The sequence below is a fragment of the Herpailurus yagouaroundi genome, unplaced genomic scaffold (genome assembly GCF_014898765.1).
Source record: "Herpailurus yagouaroundi ecotype Mexico unplaced genomic scaffold, PumYag 160, whole genome shotgun sequence".
Taxonomy (NCBI): Eukaryota; Metazoa; Chordata; class Mammalia; order Carnivora; family Felidae; genus Herpailurus; species Herpailurus yagouaroundi.
This window is the reverse complement of record NW_024412401.1, coordinates 47,656,359-47,679,942: the sequence shown is the minus strand read 5'-3', so window position 1 is coordinate 47,679,942 and position 23,584 is coordinate 47,656,359. Positions and strand designations below refer to the sequence as shown.

Sequence of the window (23,584 nt, the reverse complement as noted above, 5' to 3'; positions counted from 1 at the left end):
ATACAGTATTTGCCCAAATTAAATGTAGTTGGGAAGTAAGAGTAATCTAAGGCAATAGATAGTTGCTAATATAGTGAGGCTTCTGGAAGTACAACAAATTTGGAGAAGGAAGTGTTTGACATAGGATAGAGTAATTGGGGAAGGCTTAAAAGAGGAAGTGTGAATTAAATGTGAACTGGAATGACGGGATATACATTTCTTATATAGTAAAAACACAGAAGCGGAGATTACTAGAACTTAACATGTGACGTGAAGATGGGACTTGAGGGTACCTCTTGGGAAGGCATAAGAAATGAAAAGCTGCAGCTCTATTGGCAGAACCATGTATCAGAGAGGAGTTGGCCAACTATGAAAGATCTTGAAAACCACATGGGATTTTAATCCCTATTTTTAAGAAATGTAATGCATGATATTTCAAAATTAGTCTTCTAGTGAGTTGGTGATCCTACCTGGAATCAGACCCCACCTGCCACAGTCTTATCTGAAAAATATCTCTGGTTTTTCCCCCTTCCCTTTCTGGTTTGGTTGACGCTGAGACTGTAGTTTGTTGATTTGGGGATTACATAAAATATTAATTTGGGGAAACCAACAGATGTTCGACATGTTTTTCTTGTCAAAGCCATTTTAACCGACCCCCCTACGATTTACCATCATTGTTTTGTAGAAGGAATATTATTTTTAACATGAAATGTTTAAAAAAAAAGGCCATCTCAGAATATAAATGCCCTTTATGCCAAATAAATTTGGTTTTGTGAAAAACCTGTATCCTAATTTTTGCCATTTGTGAGGGTCTGTGAGAGATTTGTCCCCAAACTGGTGGTGTGATCTACTCTAGGCTGTCATATTATTGATGCATAAAACATGTTCTAATAAATAGGAAAAAACAAAAGAGAAAGTTTTATGCCTCCTCCCAGCTCCAAATAGATGCCAGGGATCTATCAACAACAACAACAAAAACCTGTTCACATGGAACGTAGAGAGGCTGTAGAATACATTTAATTAAAGGGAACAATTTTATAAAATGTTAACGAGTTATGTCTTATTTTCAAGGATGATCTTATTAATGTAGAAGATGAACAGTAACATACTGTGCTTATGTGCTGGTAGTCTTGCATGCTTAGGTCTGTCAACAAATGCAGTGAAATTTATTTTTAAATTGATTAGCTGGCATTGAATTTACAATCATCTGCAGTATCACACGACGGTTAGCACACACTCAAGGATCAATTCTATTTAGCCCTTCCAAAATGGAACATACTGCTTTTAGTTATGGCATCAATTCTGTTTGCAGTGATGATTTTTCTTTCATGGTAATTTTTAAAATCTCTTGCTTTCTTGGAAGCCAGCACCCAAGCTTGTGATCTTTTCTGCAGAGGACTGAGCATCTGAAACATGCTTTATTTTGGTAGACTCTTACAGTTTTCTTGCTGGATCCTCAATGAAGGGTATCTGTGAGCTGTGAGACCATTTCAGCATGATGTAGAGTCAGGGACCGCATTGAGGTGGTTCAAAATGAAGCTCGTTTTGGAGTTACCTCACCGTCGCACCTGCCAGAGGAGTTTGGGAAATTGCAGTGCTTGGCTGTTGGTCCTGGCGTGGTGCAGTGTTGGGGGGCGCCAGCAGGTGTGTGGAATGCAGGACGCAGAGCCAGGAGAACCTGCCGGCAGGTGTCTGGCGCCGGAGATGCAGTTTCTACTTTCCAGCGCACGGTGGCGCTTAGGTCTCCCCCGCGCTGCTAGCAGTCTCTAAGGCACCTCCGCCGCCACCTGCAGTCTCAACCAAACTCTAGGTGGCGGAACGTGACGGCCCGAGCGTCCAATCGACCGCCAGGCTTTCGGCTACACTACAGTTCTAGCCAATGGGAGCCGAGGAGAGGCGCGGAGGAGGCGGGCCCCGCGGCATGCCAGGCAGAGGCGCGAGGCCCTCCTCCCGCCTCTCCGCCTACTCCAGCCTCCGCCGCCTCAGCTTCCCGAGCGAGCCCTGCGGCCGCCGGAGCAGCTCCCGCGGCGGAGCAGGAGCCGGATGGTCAGAGGAGCCCGGCAGCCCCAGCAGCCGAGGAGTCGCCTGGCCCCCAGGTGGGGCGGGGGCTGAGTCGAGGTCGGGGTTAGGGATGGGGTCGGGGCGCGGGAGCGGGCCCACGGGCAGCGGCTTGGGGCCGTGAAGCATTCGGGGCTCCGGGAGGGGAGGGGGGTTCAGGCTGAAGGGGGAGTCCGGGGGGCGCCCAGGAGCGGGGGAGCGGGCTGGGCGGCGATCGCATCCTCGAGGCCGGACGAGAGGGGCGTGTGAGGGAAGGGTCGCCGAGGGGTGAGGCTGGGGGCGCCGGGCAGGGAGGGGCAGGGCGTACGCGCCCCGTGGAAGGGCCGTGGAATGCGGGGGGCGCTGGGCCTGGAGGGGCGGGGCTCAGGGGGGCAGTGCACGCTCGGGAGGGGGTGGGCACGGGAGAGGGGAGGCCGGAGGGGCTTGCGGGGGTGACGAGGCAGACAATGAGTAGGTGGAGGTGGGTGGTTTTGGGGAGCGGGGCTGTGACGAATAGGAGCTGAGAATGGAGTGAGGGACTAGAAGGGAGAGCAGGGTTTGGGCAGAGCAGACATTATTAGGGGAACTGTGAGTCCCAGGATTGCTCGGTCTTGGTAAATAGGGGAAACAGAGCATAAGGCATTTGTAAGGTCAGGTATGAGCCTAGCGAGCCTATGGTCCTAGAGGGTGGTGGTACGTTCAGTTCTTGACTGGCACAGTAGGGCCAGGAGATGTGTTCTTGTATATTACTTTTAGTTACCATCTTATTTGTTTGGTCTGTAGACTGACTGGCACGGTGGAGAAACCACCTCGAAAACGGAAAAGCAGGTAAGCAAAATGCCTTCCTATTTTGCTTCGTGTTTTTCCATTTGCTTGGCTTCACCTATGCCATACTGCATAGTTACGGTCGGTAGATGAAGTTTTTTATTTAGCTCCTTTCCTTAACGAATATAAAACTGCATTCAAGGTCTTTTTGAGGAGTTCAAAGTACTACCCTGTACCATTTGTGTGTATGTATGTAAGATTATATGGGAAAGAGACATGGGTAATTGAGAAATCTTAGTTTTTACTTTATTTTTTTAAGTTTATTTATTTTGAGAGAGAGAGAGAGAGAGAAGAGAGCACACACGTGAACAGGTGAGGGGCAGAGAGAGAAGGAGAGAGAGGATCCCAAGCAGGCTCTGCACTGTCAGCACAGAGCCCCATATGGGGCTCAATCTCACAAACCCATGAGCTGAGCTGAAATCAGGAGTCCCTTGCTTAACTGACTGAGCCCCCCAGGCACTCCCTTAGTTTTTTTCTTTAGCTGTAATTTCACCCTCTCCACCAGCTCTGTTTAAAGTGCTAATGTTTGGGGCGCCTGGCTGACTCAGTCTGTAGAGTGTGCTACTCTTGATCTTGGAGTCCTGAGTTCGGGCCCCACCTTAAGCATGGAGCTTACTTATAAAAAATAAATAAAATATATTTAAAAAGTTATTGAGCATCTACTGTGTGCTGAGTATTATGTGCAAGTGCTTTATATGTATTATCTTCTGTAATCTTTTTTTTTTAATGTTTATTTTTGAGAGAAAGGAAGAGCATGAGTGGGGGAGGGGCAGAAAGAGAGGGAGACAGAGACAGAGGATCTGAAGCAGGTTCTGCGCTGACAGCAGAGATCTCGATGTGGGACCCAAACTCATGAACTGCAAGATCATGACCTGAGCCGAAGTCAGATGCTTAACCAACTGAGCCACCCAGGAGCCCCATATCTTCTGTAATCTTGAAACACCCCAAGGAAGTATGTATCATAAGTTATCACTGTTTTGCACAAGAGGGAACTGAGGCACAGAGAGGCCAAGATCACTCACTCATCTAATAAATGATAGAAACCAGATCTGAATCCAGGCGATCTGGCTCCAGAGCTTAAGCTCTTACCCATTATACTTTACTGCCTCTAATAAACATATAATCGAAAATAGATTTTCTTACTGCTTCTTTCTTTTATCATTGCACGTAGTATGTAGAGTCTAATAAACAATCAAACCATAGGGAAATAGAAACAGGGGGCTTAAGGAGTCCACAAACAACTGAATTATTCCTTGACTAATGAAGAAGAGCATGCATCCATCCCACAAACTTTTTTGTGTGCATTCCACATGTCAGATACTATGTAGCAGTTCTGTGTGGTCATTAGAAGGGTTCTTTTTCACAGATACAGGCCTAGAGAGAAAATAAGCTACAGTAGTGAGGATGGGACCAGTAGGTCGCCTGTCATAGTTAATACTTGGTAAGTTACTGATGTTAGTACACAGAAAACCTCAACAGTAAGTAGATCATGAAGTAACGGGGGAAATGCTGTCAATTAAAGTTCCTTTATCACTCTAGGCCTGTGCTGTTCAATATGGTAGCTATGTGCGGCCATAAAACACTTGAAATGTGGCTCACATTACTGAGGAACTGAATTTTAAATTTTATTATTATCATTTTTAGTGTTTATTTATTTTTGACAGAGAGAGAAAGATTGGGGGAGGGGCAGAGAGAGAGGGAGACAGAATCCAAAGCAGACTCCAGGCTCCAAGCTGTCAGCACAGAGTCTGATGCAGGGCTCAAACTCACAGACTTTGAGATCATAAGCCTTGAGATCAAGTCAGATGCTTAACTGATTGAGCCACTCAGGTGCCCCTGCATTTTAAATTTTATTAATTATAATTAATTTAAATTCAGAAAGTGGTACTTGACTCACTGGAAGGTATGTTTGGAACAATTTGGGTATGGGAATCTACTTTTTCATCTGGAAGTTTTATGAAATCTGTATACAAGTCCCGTATTTCCAGTGAAAATTTAATGTCCGAAACAAGATGTGCTTGAAGTAAAAATGCACATCAGATTTCAGGTGAATATGAAAAAATGAATGTGAAATTTCTTATTTACTAATTTTTGTAGTGATTAGATGATGAAATCATTTTAGGTCTAGTGGGTAAATAAAAGTACTACTAAAATTATTTTCACTTTTTTCTTTAACTTTTTCTAACATGGCCATTCAAAACTTAAAAGCTATATATACGGCTTACATTAAATTTCTTTCGGACAGACTTTAGCTCTCATTATCCCACTTCCAGTCTCTTGCAGTGGCCTCCTGACTGCGTTCTCTACCTTAAATCTGTAATTCATTCGTTACAAGTTGATCTTGTAATTCCCTGTTTAAATCCTTCTGTGGTTCCCCATTGCTTATTGAACATAATTCAGACTTTTGAGCCTGCTCATAAAAAGAGACTGCCTTTCTCTTCTCCCTGTCTTCCCAGCCACAGTTGAATACTGTGGCCATGGAAATTCTCAATAATGGATCTATTAAATATCTACTATTAAGTGACTTAACTTTCTGCTGAATCCTGTACTATGAATTAATTGCTGAATGTAACTCTGTGTTCTGTTTGCCATTCCCAGAACTTATATACTCTCTTTGCTTTGGGTTTTTGCACATGGTTTCTCTTTCTCTCTGGATTACTTTCTCCTTGCTCCTTGGCAGGCTCCCTCTAAGACTTAGCTCATATGTCACATCCTGTGTGCAGACTTTCCCAACCTCTCCTTCACCTTATTTGCTCCCATAATAGCTTGTACATACACCTAAGGGTAATGGTTTGGGCTGCATTTGAATCCTAGCTCTGTCAAGTACAAGTTATGAGATCATATATAAGTTAATAAACCTCCTTGAGCCCCAGTTTCCTCATCTGTATGTGGAAATAATAAAAGTTCAAACCAGGGGCTCCTGGCTGGCTCAGCCGGTAGAGCATGCAACTCTTGATCTCTTGATCTCAGGGCTGTGAGTTCAAGTCCCACGTTGGGCATAGAAAAAAAAATAAAATTTTTAGGGGCGCCTGAGTGGCTCACTTGGTTAAATGTCTGACTTTGGCTCAGGTCATGATCTCATGGTTCGTGGGTTCAGGCCCGTGTTGGGCTCTATGCTGACAGCTCAGAGCCTGGAGCCTGCTTCAGATCCTGTGTCTCCCTCTCTCTCTGTCTCTCCCCTGCTTGTACTCTTTCTGTGTCTCTCAAACATGAATAGACATTAAAAAAATAAATAAAATATTTAAAGAATAATTAAGAAAGAAATAGTCCAACCTTCAAGGGGTTGTAAAGTGCTTAGTACAGCGCCTGGCACATAGAAAATACACAGTAAATTTTATATGAAAAAGGAGCCATCGAATACCTTTATTTCCCACCCCTTTTCTAAATATATACAGGCTAAAGGATTAAAAATAAGGTATTAGGGTAAAGAAGAAATGAGAAAAGAATAATACAATTAAACCAGTGGCAAAAAACTGTTTTAAACCAGTGGAAAAGTTGGTAAATAGACTAGAAAATACTGCACAGTCACTAAAGGTGGGTTCCATATTTGGCTCTGAGTTTCCTCAAGCAAAGCAAAGAAGAAAATAAAGCTCAACTTCCAGATCCATGGTGTTTATAAAACCAAACACATGTTGTTTAAGAGAAACACAACTTTTTTTGAGTGTTAGTTTGAGAGAAATTTTTCTCAGGGGTCTTCATAGTGGGGACACTGGTTTTGTAAGGGGCAGAATCCCTGTGATAAACATAGTAGTGAGTTTTTAAAGATTGCTTCTTATAATGCTTTTTTTTTTTTTTTAATTTTTTTTTTCAACGTTTATTTATTTTTGGGACAGAGAGAGACAGAGCATGAACGGGGAAGGGGCAGAGAGAGAGGGAGACACAGAATCGGAAACAGGCTCCAGGCTCTGAGCCATCAGCCCAGAGCCTGACGCGGGGCTCGAACTCACGGACCGCAAGATCGTGATCTGGCTGAAGTCGGAGGCTCAACTGACTGCGCCACCCAGGCGCCCCTTATAATGCTTTAAAAAAATTTTTTTTTAATGTTTTATTTATTTTTGAGACAGAGGGAGACAGAGCATGAGTGGGGGAGGGGCAGAAAGAGAGGGAGACACAGAATCTGAAGCAGGCTCGAGGCTCTGAGCTCTCAGCACAGAGCCCGACGCAGGGCTCGAGCCCATGAACCGTGAGATCATGACCTGAGCCGAAGTCGGACGCTTAACCAACTGAGCCACCCAGGCGGCCCAACTTCTTGTAATGCTTCTTAATCCAGGTTCATATGATGCCAGTGAACATTCTCCAAAGAGCCAAAGCAGTGTTTAAGTATACAGCTCACTGGTGGCTTGCTTGGCTTGGTTTAGAGATAAACAGGGATGAATAAGCTCCAGTGATTCTGTTTATTCCCAGCATCTGGACTTGTGTCTGGCACTTAGAAAACAGTTGGTTAAATTATTGAATGAATGTGTCCTTAAATACTTCTCTATGAATATTATTTTTTTAATTAAAAATTTTTTTTACTTTTATTTTTTTAGTAATCCCTACACCCAACGTGGGGCTCGTACTCATGATCCTGAGATCAAGAATCATGTGCTCTTCTGAGTCAGGCACCCCAAATCTATTTTCTTAATAATACTGAGACATTACTTGCCTTTATCATGATTCTCTCTCATTCATGGTGTAATTTCCTGAGGCTACAATTAGGAGTGATTTCATTTTTGCTCTGAAGGCTCATGGAATGTGTGCTTCTGTATTATTATATATAAAATTTTCATTTTGAAATATAAATATCGATAGATATACCCACAGAGTTTTCAAGAGTGTTAAGGGGCTCTGCGACCAAAAAGCTTGAGAGCTGTATAAGAGAACGTATCATACATAAGAAAGACTAAATTTTCCTTAACTCTTAATTCTTGGGATGCTCTTTTAACACTACGTCCCTCCTAGAGGCACCTTTCCTTCCTTTGGGTGTTTGACATTTAAGGGTCCAGAATTGTTACCACCAGGAGTCCCCAGTGTGGGTTGCCTGAATATTGTTTCTTGTAACTAAGTTTTGATCAACATCAGGCAACGATGAGTTTTATCTTCTATTCTCAGTGAAGAATCATGAGAACATGTATTTTGCATGTCTGATTAAGGTCAGAGCCTGTGATCAAGTCAGGGTTTTGACCTGAATGGACAGCCAACATAAATCTGTGAAGAGATCCTATGGGCAAGACAAGATTTTCCTCAGAAAACAGTCCTGAGATTGCTCTAAAAATAGCAAACAAAATGGCCAGTTAAGGCCCTAAAGATGGGTTATAGGGAAAAGATGTAATGGTCATAGCCAGATTTTTTTTTTTTTTTTTTATAGCTGGTGTTATCAGTTGCATACTGTGGTCATTAAAATTCTCAGTATCAAATGAAATGACTTTGTAATGAACACTTCCAGATGAATTAATTGTTGAATTTGGTCTTAAGCATCCCTTTGAGTTGGACTGTTGTGTAGAGTTGTTGACTATTATACCATATATCCTATTAATGTTTGGAAAACAGTTGCCGAAAGTATCATTTTTATTTTTGGATACTTGCTCTTAAGTCATAGTGAATGAGGGTTTTTTTTTTTTCCTTAAGTTTTTGTTTAAATTTGAGTTAGTTAACATATAGTGTAATATTAGTTTCAGGCGTACAATTTAGTGATTCAGCACTTCTGTACATCACCCAGTGCTCACCACAACAAGTTACCCTCCTTAATCCCCGTCATCTGTTTCACCCATCCCCCACCCACATCCCTCCACGTCATCTTTTTTTTTTTCTCCTCCACGTCATCTTTTGAGAACATTCCTGGTGTACGCCAAACTATAAGGATGTTTTTTAAAATAAGGTAATATGAGATAAGCATTTCATATACTACTCTTACTAATTTCGTGTGTATTTCTTTTCTCACTAGAACTTTTATTTCTTTATCTTAGTTCATCTTTGTATCCCTAGCACTCAGTGGGTGCTCAATAAAACTATAGCAGACCAATAAATGAATTAGTAGCAAGAAGGAGTTCGTGTAGGATGAGGCTTTAGTGGTTCAAAATATTGCGACACTATTTAAGGACCCTGATAAACTGTACTAGACCAAGAGGAGTTTTAAGATTAGGAAACTTGATCTCTCTGGTTTTGGAAAATTGTGAAAACTTCAACCTGTTGCTTCGTAAGTTTGGGTTATGAGTTAGAGCATCTTCCAGATCCTATTAGGAATAAGACCCATTTGTTTGGATATGATTCATGTTGATTAAAGCTTTACTGTGTGATTTGGGGGGCTTTTTTTTTTTTAGTGATTAAAGCAAAGAGATGTAAACATTTTGATGGAATATGTAATTTGTCTGCATTACATTTGTATTCTAAAAACTTTATTTTATTTTTTAAAGTAATATTTATTTTTAGAGAGAGAACATGTGAGCAGGGGAGGGGCAAAGAGGGAGGGAGAGAGAGAATCCCAAGCAGACTCTGTGCTGTCAGCGCAGAGCCTCACAAACCGAACTGTGAGATCATGACCTGAACCGATATCAAGAGTTGGATGTTTAACCAATTGGGCCACCCAGGTGCCCCTTTAAAAACATTTAAATGCTTTCTACTCCTGGGTACCAAGGATATAGACATGATTAAGGTTTGGTCCCTGCTGGGTAAATCTCATATGGTAGAGAAGGCAGACCCAAACAATGGGAAAGTGTAATGACTTTGTATGTATACAAAGGGTTTTAGTAATTCTGCATACTGGTAGTCAGGGCACTTTCCACAGACATTTCATCTAAGCCTTGGAGGTTTTCAGGAGGTTACTTTGGTGGTAGCGTGCCTATTGAAATGACAGAGTAGACCCTGGATATAGATGGACTAATGCTGAGGACTTAAGTGAGCTGAACTCAGGACCTAAACCAGGTCAGTGTCAGGTATGGAAAGGAAGGTGCTTTTCAGAGTTCTGTGCTGTGGTGTCAATTCTTAGAGATTAAGCAGTGGTTCCCAACAAAGGCAACTTTGCCTCCTGGAGCCATTTGGCAATGCTGGAGACATTCTTGCTTGTTACAACTAAGGGCATCTGGTGGGTAGAGGTCAGAAGTGCTGCTGAACACCCTACGATATATAGAATAGCCTCCCACATTGAAGAATTATCCAGCCCAAATTGTCAGTCATGTTGAAGCTGAGAAATCCTGGATTAGGGTCTAATCTCAGCTCTTCCAAATACTAGCTTTGGGCTCTAGAACAAATTATGGATTTAATCTTTCTGAACCTGTTTGCCCATCTTTTACAAAGTGCAGATTTTGACAGTACTTACTTTGTAGGGTTACTAGCCTCCTCTGATAGCATATAGACCATGTGAGTGCAGAGATTTTTGTCTATTTAAAAAATAGAGTTAATGGTGTAATGAATGTAAAGTACTTGATAAGTTACCTGACATGTTAAAGATTCAATAAATGATACCTGTTAACTATCATTAGTTTAAATATTTTTATTTTGCCTTTCCTTCTAGCCTTTTTAAGAACGTCTTTATTGAGGTATTATTTATGTTTTAAAAAAGTATGCCAATTTTAAGTATGCAGTTTGATGACTTTGGACAAGTGTATTCAGCTGTGTAATCACGATTTTGAACATCACCATTGCTGCCCTCCCGAAACCACTGATCTTTTTTCTCTATTGTTACACCTTTATCTTTTCTGAAATTTCATAAAAGTAAATCATTCATTAGATAGTCTTGTGTCCACTTGGTATAACACTGTTGAGATTCATTCACGTTCTTGTTTGTAACTGTAGGTAACTTCTTATTGCTGAGGAACATTCCGTTGTATGATTTTACCACAATTTATTTACGCATTTGCCAGTTGGCAGACATTTGGCTCGTTTCTGGTTTCTAATATGAATACAACTGTTAATGAACATTTGAGTTAAGACTTTGGGCAGATACGTTTTCATTTCTCTTGAGTAAATGCCTATGAGTATACTTGCTGGGTCTTATGGTAAGTGAATGTTTAACTTCTTAAGAAGTTGCCATACTGTTTTCCAAAGTGATGGCACCATTTTGCATTCCTACCAGCAATGTTTGGGATTCCATATGCTCCATATTCTTGCCAATATTTGGTATTGTCTTTCTTTTTCTTTTAAACATCTTTGTCGAGGTATAATGCCATACAGTAAGACTCACATATTTAAAGTGTACAGTTAAAAAGCATTAAAAAAATTTTTTTTAATGTTTATTCATTTTTGAAAGACAGAGACAGAGCACAAGCAGGGGTGGGGTGGAGAGAGAGGGGGACACAGAATCTGAAGCAGGCTCCAGGCTCTGAGCTGTCAGCACAGAGCCCAACGTGGGGCTTGAACTCACGGGCCCGCAAAATCATGACCTGAGCCGAAGTCGGACGCTTAACCGTCTGAGCCACCCAGGCTCCCCTAAAAAATGTTTTTTTAATTTAGCCTGAGAGAGAGAGTGTGTGCGTGTGCGCACAATTGGGAGGGGACAGAGAATCCGAAGCAGGCTCTACACTGAGGTCATGACCTGAGCCAAAGTCGGATGCTCAACCCACTGAGCGATCTAGGTACCCCTAAGTTTTGACACATGTGTATACCCTTGAAATCGTGTGTATACATGTATATACCCTTAAAACCATTGCCATTGTTTGCTGTTCTAGGGGTGTATGGTGATATATATCATTATGTTTTTAATTTGCCTTTCCCTAATGACTAATCTTGTTGAGTATCTTTTCATGTATTAATTTGCCATTCATAAAACTTCTTCTGTGAGTTTTCTTTTCAAATCTTTTGCCCGTTTTTTAAAAATCAGTTGTCTATGTATATAGTTTAAAGGGTTCCTTTATGTATTCTGGGAATAAAGTATTTATCAGATCTATGTTGTGCAGGTGTTTTTCCCCAGTCTATGGCTTGCCTTTTCCTTTTCTTCACAGTATCTTGAGCTTTTAGCTTGAATAATAGGTTGGATGGGAACATTTGTAATTGAGACAACAGAGACAGGAGCAAGTTTGGAAGGGTAAGATTATGAGTTTATTTTGACCGTATACAGCGTAAAGTGCTTCACTGAACACTGTCTCTCGTCAGGCAGGTGAAAACATGGGTCTGGAGCTGAGGAGAGAGTAGGGCTTCAGGTATAGACTTGGAAGTCATCAGTAAATACTTAGTTATCCCGGTCATGGAATGGAATAACAGAGGGGGACCACTTCGAGTGAAATGTGAAGAGTAGAGTGTCCTAAAAACAGGCTGTGGAAATAGACCAGACTGCTTTCTGTCTTTTGGATGTTCTATCTTTGCAGTATTGTCTGTCCTTTGCAGTCTTTCTGTATGTAGTCCTCAAACAAATAGTGTTTATCTCTGGGAGATAGATCTCTGTACTCTGGTGAGAAACTGAGATTCTGGAGGGAGTTATGTTGAAAACTAGATGAACACTTTGCAATTTATACCGAAACACAGGAATGTCCTCTACTTAGAGTGTTTCTGTGTGATAGTGTTTGCCTTAGCAACGTCCCTACAGAAATGCAGTGGTGTTGGTAAAGCTGTTTCTTCCCGCCTGTGTCAGTGAAAACCTACGGACATAACACCAAAATTCGGTTCTGTAAAAACAGATTCTGCAGGAGCCCAAGATGGTACAGTCAAAGTGGTCAGCATTTTCATGGTAATACTGTACTCGAGTAAAACCTAGACAGGCTAAAGCAGTGATTATTTATGTATTTATTTATTTATTTATTTATTATTAGTTTTTAAACATTTACTTACTTTTGAGAGACAGAGAGAGACAGAGCATGAGCAGGGGAGGGGGAGAGAGAGAGAGAGGGAGACACAGAATCCGAAACAGGCTCCAGGCTCTGAGCTGTTTGTTAGCACAGAGCCTGATGCGGGGCTCGAACTCACGAACTGCGAGACCATGACCTGAGCCAAAGTCGGATGCTCAACCGACTGAGCCACCCAGGCGCCCCAAGCAGTGATTTTTAAGGGTGTTAAAAAAATGAGCCCAAAGGTTCATTGGGACTAATTCGAGGACTCCTTGGAAGGCAGGATGTCAGAAGTAGGCAGAAGAAAGTTAAACAGCCTAGCCTGTAAGGCTCCACGTCTACTTTATATGTGTATGTATATGTATTTTTAATACGGAAAATTTCAGACACAGACAATATCGGAATGCTACAGTGAACTTAAATTGTTCACCCAGCATCAATGATTATAAACTAAATCCCGTTTCATGTGTATACCTTCCTACTCTACCTGAAGCATATGCCATACATAGTTTTCATCTGTAAATGTGTGAGTATGTGTTGTTGAAAGATCAAGGACTCTTTTAAAACACATTACCACAATACTATTGACAATAACTTAAAAATATTCCCTTAGTGTTATCAGATATCTTATCAGTGTTCAGATTTCTACATTTGGCTAATCATTTTTTAAAATATGTGTTTGTTCAGGGGCACCTGGGTGGCGCAGTCGGTTAAGCGTCTGACTTCAGCCAGGTCACGATCTTGCGGTCCGTGGGTTCGAGCCCCGCGTCAGGCTCTGGGCTGATGGCTCAGAGCCTGGAGCCTGTTTCCGATTCTGTGTCTCCCTCTCTCTCTGCCCCTCCCCCGTTCATGCTCTGTCTCTCTCTGTCCCAAAAATAAATAAACGTTGAAAAAAAATTTAAAAAAAAATAAATAAAATAAAATATGTGTTTGTTCAAAGATTCAGATCAGGTTTGTAACTTGCAATCTTTTGATTAGATCTCACATTTATTTACTTAAATTTTATTTTATTTTTTTTTATTTGAGAGAGAGAGAGAAGGAGAGAGTGAGCAGGAGAGGGATAGAGAGTCTTCAGGCTGAGCATGGAGCCTGATGTGGGGCTTGATCCCATCACCCTGGGATCATGACTTGAGGTGAAATCAAGAGTCGGATGCTCACCCCACTGAGCCATCCAGGCGCCCTTCACAGTTTTTTAAATCTGTAGTTTTCCCACTCTGTTTTCCCCCATGCTGTTTATTTGTTGAAGGAACCGTGTTCATTATTAAGAGTTTCCCACAATCTGAAATTAAAAAAAAATTTTTTTTTTTAACATTTATTATTGAGAGACAGAGACAGACTGTGAGCAGGGGAGGGGCAGAGAGAGAGGGAGACACAGAATCTGAAGCAGGCTCCAGGCTCTGAGCTGTCAGCACAGAGCCTGATGCAGGGCTTGAACCCACGAACCGCGAGATCATGACCTGAGCCGATGTTGGACGCTCAACCGACTGAGCCACCCAGGCTCCCCAAAGCTACTATATACTTTCTGTAGGAGAGAATAGCCTAGAAAAAATTGTGGGTAATAGATTACTAATGGAGGGGCGCCTGGATGGCTCAGTCGGTTGAGTGTCCGACTTCGGCTCAGGTCATGATCTCGCAGTCCGTGAATTCAAGCCCCGTGTCGGGCTCTGTGCTGACAGCTTGGAACCTGGGGCCTGCTTCGGGTTCTGTGTCTCCTTCGCTCTCTGCCCCTCCCCTACTCATGTTCTGTCTCTCTTTCTCTCTCTCTCTCTGTCAAAAATAAACAAACATATAAAAAATTTTAAAAATATATATTACTAATGGAAAAATCTTAATGTTTCGATGGAGCAACCTGTTCAGAACTTTATTTTTTTTTAATTTTTTTTTTTTAATTTTTTTTCAACGTTTATTTATTTTTGGGACAGAGAGAGACAGAGCATGAACGGGGGAGGGGCAGAGAGAGAGGGAGACACAGAATCGGAAACAGGCTCCAGGCTCTGAGCCATCAGCCCAGAGCCTGACGCGGGGCTCGAACTCACGGACTGCGAGATCGTGACCTGGCTGAAGTCAGATGCTTAACCGACTGCGCCACCCAGGCGCCCCATAGAACTTTATTTTTTTTTAATGTTTAATTTGAGAGAGAGAGAGAGAGAGTGTGTGAACCAGGGGAGGAGCAGAGAGAGAGGGAGACAAAGAATCTGAAGTAGGCACCAGGCTTTGAGCTGTCAGTACAGAGCCTGACGTGGGGCTTGAACTCAGAACCGTGAGATCATGACCTGAACCAAAGTCGGATGCTTAAGTGACTGAACCACCTAGGTGCCCCTTGTAACTTTTTAAAAAACTACCAAGGTGGATAAGTTAAAAAGATATCCATAAGTTGGTAAGTTAGTTGACCATATAGTAGATACAAATTACATTTAACAAAATCAGGTAACCAAGAAATGTTACAATATTTTAATTCCTTCAAATGAAATTAAATCCAACCTTGGGACATGTGCTCCCCCCACCCCTAATCCACCAAACTGATGAGAAAAATTCAATCTCAGTGATTAAGAATGGGTATCCATCCCTCCTTAGGGTTGTACAGGAATCTGAGAGGCTTGTGAGGAACCAGGCAAAGGGTGAAACTTTCGTTTTCAGTCCATAATGGCTGTGACTGGTAAGCATGTTGTGTAAGAGGATATGGTTCCTTGAAGTTCGGTGGCTCTAACAGTTAGGGCCAACTTTAGGCACACGGATTTTTACTAGGTGTGGGGATTCTGGTGTAGAAGTGTCAGCTTTCCTGGGTACAGCACACACCCATCTCCCTTTGAGGACCTGTCATTTGTCTAGAGCCCTGGCAGGAAGTGGGCTTGCAGGCCTCTTCTTTTTGTGGGTCCCAAAGAATTCCTTCCCCTTACCAGACAGTTCACTCCTTTTTTCTTCTCGTTTCTACCTTTGTGCCCTCAAAGGTATTGTAGCTCCCCCCCTCCCCTCAGCATCATCTCCTCAAGGAGCTCACATTTTCAGAAAACAAAAACGAACCTCCCTTGAGGCAAGGACCGTCTTCTTGGGGTCTGGGGAATACAGTGAAAACAAAACGTCCATTGATGTCTTAATAACTATCCAGCTCCTTTTTTTTATGTTCAAGAATTCTTTTAGTCTCTGCAGTGGTTTTAAAGACTGTCCACAAATTCTTTGATTCTCCTTTCTTTAAAAGATGGAGCTTAATTCTCCTCTCCTTGAGTGTGGGCTGGACTTTGTGCCGTGGAAGTGATGAGACCTCACTTCCCAAATCAGGTTGTCAGGAGACTTTGGTTTGTTTCTTTCCTTCTGCCTCTCATCACTCCCTCTGAAGGAGGCTGGCTGCCATGATGTGAGACGGCCCTGGACAGACAAGAGTCACTTGCCACGTTGTGGGGACAGGCAGTCAATGGCGAGGGCCACATGGTAAGGAAGAGAGCCTGCCAGCCACCAACCACATGAGTGAGCTTGGAAAGGGATCCTGAATTAGTTGAGCCTTGAGATGACTACCGCCCTGGCCAAAAGCTTGACTTACTATCCTGGCTTTACAAGGGCTGAGTTATATGAGCCTGTGATTTTTTTTGGCGGGGGAGGGAGGTAGTCTCTTTTCTTTCCACACTGGCTCTATTGTACCCAAGGGATGAATCTCTGGCTAAGCTTTCTCTCCTTCTGGATAGGTCTCTGATGGGCACTGTGTGCCTGTGTGTCTGTGTATGTGTTTTGGAAGCAGCCGTCTTTTGATTAAAGGCATTGCAGGACAGTTTACTTTCAGGCAGTGATGTGTGCCTGTTGTAATAGCTGAATCTCTACCCATTTGCTTTTCTCTTCGGAGTCCCTGGTCTTTTGTCCCACAGATTGGGAGGTAGTCCCATGCTCATGTTCACTCTTATTAAGGCAAGAGCCAGAACGTCGTTGCCCAGTGAAATTCGCTTTTCCTCTGCCTGGTATCTGTCACCAGGTTTTGAACTTTTTTCCTACCCCTTCTTGGCTGTCTGGGAAGAGTGGGCAGATCACACTTAGGTAAGCTACTGATGGTTAATTTTATGTATCAACTTGAGTCAGTCACGGGGTGCCTAGACATTTGGTCAAATATTATTTTGGCTGTGTGTCAGGATGTTTTTGGGTGAGAGTAACATTTGAATTTGTGGACTGAGTAAGGTAGCTTGCCCTCCCCGAGATGGGTTGGCCTCATTCAATCAGTTGAAGACCTGAGAAGAACAAAAAGGCTGAATAAGGGGGAACTCTTCCTGCCAGACTGCTTGAGTTGGGATATCAGTCTTCTCTTGCCTTTGGACTCAAGCTGAAACCCTGCTCTTCGTGGGTCCCGAGCCTGCTGGCTCTCAGACTGGAACTTACACCATAAACTTTCCTGGTTCTTAGGCTTTCAGACTCCAACCAATACTACACTGTTGGCTCTCCTGGGTCTCAGCTTGTTGACTGCGGATCTCGGGACTTTTTGGCCTCCATAATTGCATAATCCAGTTATTATCCAGTCTCTCTATGTAGACACACACAATTACACATCCTGTTGGTTCTGTTTCTCAGGAGAACTCTAGTATATAAGCCTCATCTTCTTAATTTTTTAAATTTTTATTATTTTTTTAAAGTAGGCTTCACAGGGGCGCCTGGGTGGCGCCGTCGGTTAAGCGTCCGACTTCTCGCGGTCCGTGAGTTCGAGTCCCGCGTCAGGCTCTGGGCTGATGGCTCAGAGCCTGGAGCCTGTTTCGGATTCTGTGTCTCCCTCTCTCTCTGCCCCTCCCCCGTTCATGCTCTGTCTCTCTCTGTCCCAAAAATAAACGTTGAAAAAAATATATTTAAAAAAAATAAAGTAGGCTTCACACCCAGCATAGATCCCAGTGAGGGGCTTGAACTCACCTGAGATCAAGACCTGAGCTGAGATCAAGAGTCAAACTCTTAACCAACTGAGCCATCCAGGCGCCCCAAGCCTTGTCTTTTTTTATGGCCTTCTTTTGTCTCATCCCTGGTTTGCCAGAGTGCTCCTAAACTTGTCATAGCTTCTGCACAATGAGCTGTGGGTTCTCTTCATGGATGCAGTCTGCTGTAAATGGCCATCTTCACCACAAGCTCAGCAAAAGAAATGCTTGTGTTTTTGTAAACTTGGCAGTTGTTTTGGAAACATTTCACACTAAGGCTAGGCATCATTCTTTTTTTTTTTTTTTTTTTTTGTATTTTTTTTTTTTAATGTTTATTTTTGAAAGAGACAGAGTGTGAGTGGGGGAGAGACAGAAAGGGAGACACAGAATCTGAAGCAGGCTCCAGGCTCTGAGCTGTCAGCACAGAGCCCAACACGAGGCTCAAACCCACGAACTGTGAGATCATGACCTGAGCTGAAGTTGGACATTTAACCAACTGAGCCACCCAGGTGCCCCTGCGCATCATTTCTTTATATTCTTATTTTGCAGTTGGGTTTCTTTTTCCAGGCTCTCTCCATATATTCTGTGGGCCTCAGAAGCATATGTACCTGTTTGGCAGTATTCTAGAAGTTCTTCCTGGATGAAGGAACCCATGATGAGAGTGTTCCCACGTGGTTTCCCAAAAGTGTGCAAAGTGGCAATCAGAACTTTTTTTTTTAATTTTTTTTAATGTTTCTTTATTTTTGAGAAAGAGACAGAGACAGAGCGTCAGCAGGGGAGGGGCAGAGAGACGGGGGAGACACAGAATCTGAAGCAGGCTCCAGGCTCTGAGCTGGCAGCACAGAGCCTGACGCGGGGCTCGAACCCACGAACCGCGAGATCATGACCTGAGCCGAAGTCAGACGCTTAACTAACTGAGCCTCCCAGGCGCCCCTGCAATCAGAACTTTTAAAGTTTTGTTTGTTTGTTTGTTTGTTTATTTATTTATTTATTTATTTATAAAGTAATCTCTATGCCCAGTGTAGGGCTTGAACTCATGACCCTGAGAACAAGAGTCATATGCTCTTCTGACTGAGCCAGCCAGGTGTCCCAGAATGTTTAAATTATTGTGATAATTTCCAAACTCTAGCATTATCTATATGTTTTTAGAGAACAGCTGCTGAAAATAAAGATTTTAGATTTAGAACAGTTGCCATTAGCCTGTCTTTCCAACAATAGATAAGCAAGTCATTTATCTATTGTGGTGACTCCTGGCTGGTGATGAGAAATTGTCTTCAATGAGTAAGAGGATTCTTACTTTTTTATAAAATAGGAATATGCATCTGTATTGTCTTAAACCAGTTTTAAGTTATTAAGATACAAGCTGAAAAGAAGAGGAATGCTCTTCATAATTTATAAGAGAATTATAGAATGGGTACTGGAAAAATTAGTTACTGAATCCAGCCATAGGCACAGTAGGAGAAATCCTACGTAACATACCAGAAAAGGAAGTCCTTTAAAATTCCTCAGTCTCGGTCTTTTCAGATATGGCTTACTTACATGTTTACTAGTAATTGATATGTATTTGGTATTTCCTAAGAATTTTATCTAAATTAAATACCTCATGTACCTGCTATTACATATTTTATATGCCCTTGTACAAAATACCAATGGCATCTAGTAGAGGTTATAGTGAATTCAAAGTACTTCTATCATTATTGATTTTTCTTAATAATCAGATAATAAAACCACAGCAATTGTCATATAGTTGGCCACAGAATTTTTACTCTTAAAAAGAGGGTCTTATACTTGAAGACATTGGAAACTACTGGATTTAGATATTTTTGGATCTATTTCTAGCTCTGATAGGTGGGAAAGGAACCATAGCTTAAGGATGGAGTCTGTAAGGGCATGTGTAAAGAGCATCACAGAACATGCCGGTGAAATCCCCAGGGCTTTGGCTGGTTTCTTAGTCACTCTTTTTCTTTTTTTTCCCACGTGCCCTAGGGGTTTGATTCATCTTTTTCCCCCAACATTCGTTTGGTAATCTCTTGTTTTCTCTGCCCATAAACCCTTCTTTGAAAGAGAATGCAGGTGCCTCAGCTTTTTCCCTTACTTTGTTAACTCTGAAACTATTTGATGCTTTTTCATTAAAAAAAATTTTTTTTTAATGTTTATTTTTGAGAGAGAGACAGAGTGTGAGCAGTGGAGGGGCAGAGAGAGAGGGAGACACAGAATATGAAGCGGGCCCCAGGCTCTGAGCTGTCAGCACAGAGCTCAACGTGGGGCTCAAACCCATGAACCATGAGATCATGACCTGAGCTGAAGTTGGACGCTTAACCGACTGAGCCACCCAGGCACCCCTATGGCTTTTTCATTTTCAGGGGTTTCTACTGCCAGTAACAATAGGCAATGAAATGAATGAATAAAAATTTATGCATTTGAGAATTTAGAGTTTTATTAAAAGCAAGATGTTTGCCAAACCTTCATTGAAGGGTAAATGAATAAAAGCTCAGTTTTCTAGTAGTTGCTAACTAGTACCTAACCATTTTTTCTTCTCTATTGTTTGGCCCTGAAGATAATTACTTGTAGGCCACTGAAGTCATTTCATCACAGAGGAGGAGAAGCTCCAGGTTAGTTTTCAGTCTCTTCACCCCTTACAGGAAAAGTCTACTTAATAGAACCCAAAAAATAGTATTAACAAAAAATCAACTTCGATATATACGGACACGTAACCTTCCATTGATGTGATAGACTGTATTTTCCAACGATATCTGCAATAGCATCGTTCATTACACATGTTCTACTTACATTGTGACCTTGACGCTCCTCCCATCTAGTGTTGAGATCTGTGTCCCCATCTCTTAATCAGAGCAGGCCTTTGTAACTGCCACCAATAGAGCATGGCTCAGGCAAACCTCTGTGACTTATAGGCTGGGTCATAGAGATGCTGTGTGCTGCTGCCTTCCTCTCTTGGGGTATTCACTTTTGGAACCGACTTCCCAGGCTGTGCTGTGAGGGCTCAAGTGGGAGGCCTGTGTGAGAGAAACCGAAGCTCCTGGCCCTCAGCCCCAGCTGAGCTCCCAGCTGACATCTCGCCTCAGCTCGCCAGCCATGTGAGTGAGCCATTCTAAAAGCAGATCCTAATCCTCCAGATCCCCATCATACTGCCCCTGCGGGTGCCCACTTAGGGCAGAGAAGAGCTGTCCCTGCCAGGCCCTACCCAATTGCAAATTCCCGAGGACAATTAAAGGCTGTTGTTTTAAGCCACTAAGTTAGACAACAGAAGATGACTGAATTGGTATTCCATTTTGCCAAAGCTGAGAGAAGAGACCCTGCTTATATAAAACTGCTTCAACTTACAAACAAGATGTGTTTCTACCTTCAGGACCACTGTCTGTATCATAAAAGAAAAAAAAATAGATTCTGTGTCCTGTTCCCTTATAGATTTTTATCTCATAGGATTTCACTTTCTGTATTTATTAAATTATGTGTCTTTTTTTAATGTTTATTTTTGAGAGAGAGAGAGAGAGAGAGAGAGAGAGAGGGAGGGAGGGAGGAGGAAGGGCAGAGAGAGAGGGAGACAGAATCTGAAGCAGGCTCCAGGCTCCGAGCTCTTAGCACAGAGCCCTCCTTGGGGCTTGAACTCACAAACTGTGAGATTATGGCCTGAGCCGAAGTCAGATGCTTAGCTGACTGAGCCACCCAGGTACCTCTGGGTCTTTTTAATTAAGAGTAGTACAAAACAGCAAAAATTGGACAGTAATATCCCTGCCCATATAACTCCATTCTTATGTCCTTCTAATATAGAAGGTTGTGTGCATGTTAGTAATGAGCAGTGACTTTAGAATGATTCAGGTGAGGTATGTGACCTTGGAAAGTGACCTCTTCTCTGTAGCACAGTTTCTTAAATAAAATGGTATCTACTTCATAGGGTTGTGGTGAGCCTTCAGTGATACATACATACAAAGTGTTAAGATAGTGCCTGTCACAAAATGTTGGCTCTTACCACTGCTGGTCACTATCACTATTATTGGCATTATTATTTTTAGACAAGGGAGGGGAAGTATAACCAGCAGAAAGGTTGCAATCTGAAATGATGGAGTAAATATTCCTAAGAAGTTAGGGACAGAGGGATGCTCAGAAGTCTAAAAGGACTAAAGAATTAATTGTTTTAGTTTTTTTGTTTTTTTTTTTTTTTAAGGCTTAAGGCTTCACTTAAGAGGTGAAGACCAAGGGTGCCTGGGTGGCTCTGTTGGTTGAGCATCTGACTTCTGATTTCAGCTCAGGTTGGGATCCCAGGGTCATGGGATCGGGTCATGGGATTGAGATCTGTGTCGGGCTCTCAACTGAGCATGGAGCCTGCTTGGGATTCTCTCTCTTTGCCTCTTCCCCTCTCTGCTACTCTCTCTCTTTCTCTCTCTCTCAAATAAAATTAAAAAAAAAATTAATTAATAAAAAAAAAAAAAGAAGTGAAGACCAGAAGGACTCCTTTGGGAAAAAAGATTAGGGAGAAAGTGATGAAGAAATTTCAGAATAAGCGTGCTGGTTTTTGGACTTCTATTTTTTTTTAATTTATTTGTTTTTATCATTATTATTTTTTTTATTTTCAAGAAAGAGACACTGTGAGTGGGGGAGAGGGGCAGAGAGAGGAAGAGAATCTCAAGCAAGCTCTACATTTAATACTGAGCCCAATGTAGGGCTCTGTCCCACAACCCTGAGATCATGACCTGAGCTGCTGAAATCAAGAGTCCGATGCTCAACCGACTGAGCCACCCAGGCACTCCATGGACTTCTTCTTCTCCTTCTTCTTTTTTTTTTCTTTTGCCCCAATGGGCTTCTTGATAATGACTGGCATTTATTGATGTATTAGCCAGTGGTTTCTCAAATATGTTTTTTAACAAACCTTTTAACTTTATTAATGAATACTTTAATGCAATAAAATGTATAGATCTTAGGTATTGAGTTCACTGTTTGTTTTTATCAATTCTTACTTGTTTACATTCAGGTTGATTACAGAGTAGAGTTAATGAACTAAATAGGAGGAGGGGTCTGAGAGAGAATTACTTAATTCCCAGGGTGCTGGTTGGTGCTTATAAGCAGTTTGGATTTGTATTTGTTTTTTCATTAGAAGACGGATGGTATTGGGGCGCCTGGGTGGCGCAGTCGGTTAAGCGTCCGACTTCAGCCAGGTCACGATCTCGCGGTCCGGGAGTTCGAGCCCCGCGTCGGGCCCTGGGCTGATGGCTCAGAGCCTGGAGCCTGTTTCCGATTCTGTGTCTCCCTCTCTCTCTGCCCCTCCCCCGTTCATGCTCTGTCTCTCTCTGTCCTAAAAATAAATAAACGTTGGAAAAAAAAATTTAAAAAAAAAAAAAAAAGAAGGATGGTATTGCTCCCATTTACAAATAGAGAAACTGAGGCTCGGGAAAGTGAAGTGATTTACCCAGAATAACACAACTAGGAAGTGGCTCAGGCAAGACAAACATAGTCTTTGTCTGTCTCTATAATATTTTTACTGTTACAGACTAAAATAGTGATATTGGCTTTTTTTTTTTTTTTAAATTTTGGTGTAGATAATTTCCTATGAGGCTTTATTAAAGTCCCATAAGTAAAATGAAAACAGTTCTTTGATATACATGTCTTCTGGTTTCAAATTTCAAACTTCCTCAAGCTTCTAAAACCATTATTTTTTATTTTACCAATTTCTATAATTGACATAGGGTAATTTATCCTCTCTAGTGGTTATTAGGTAAAAGTAGTTGTTTGGGATAGTGTAGTGCAACTTTACTTTTAAGTAGTCAAGAAAATAAAGACCATTAAGAATGAAAACAATTCTGTTTCCAGAAAGCTCATGCTATTGAGAGAGCTCAAGCGTCTCTTAGAATATTTAAAGGCAGAGATATAAGTGATGTCACTTGATTTTCCTGGATAATAAACAGCCTTATGCCGGAAACTAGATGGTGGACAAGTAATTTGAAATGTTACCGAGTGGAAACATCTTCAGGTACAGGAATGCAGTCTTTGATTCAGTCAGCATCGTATTCCTGAAGGCCTCACATATTTCTTTCTTCTCTCATATTTTAGACTGTTTTATCCTTGGCAGCATGTTCTGGGGTGTGTGTGTGTGTGTGTGTGTGTGTGTGTGTGTGTGTGTGT

General features: G+C 42.0%; 1 protein-coding gene across 5 annotated transcripts in view; it reads left to right on the top strand.

Annotated features, from left to right (window-relative positions):
• The first annotated feature begins 1,927 nt into the window (after positions 1-1,927).
• Positions 1,928-23,584, top strand: part of SCAI (suppressor of cancer cell invasion) — a 153,467-nt gene continuing 131,810 nt past the window's right edge. For 3 of the 5 annotated variants that reach the window (XR_005792710.1, XR_005792709.1, XM_040482305.1), the window contains exons 1-2: positions 1,928-2,075; positions 2,800-2,844. Coding sequence is in view for 3 of the 5 variants with exons in the window: in XM_040482305.1 (XP_040338239.1) it covers positions 2,023-2,075; positions 2,800-2,844 (98 nt within the window). In the remaining 2 variants the exon portion in view is untranslated. The remainder of the gene's footprint in view (positions 2,076-2,799; positions 2,845-23,584) is intronic. The other 2 variants (XM_040482304.1, XM_040482303.1) reach the window with 1 other exon arrangement.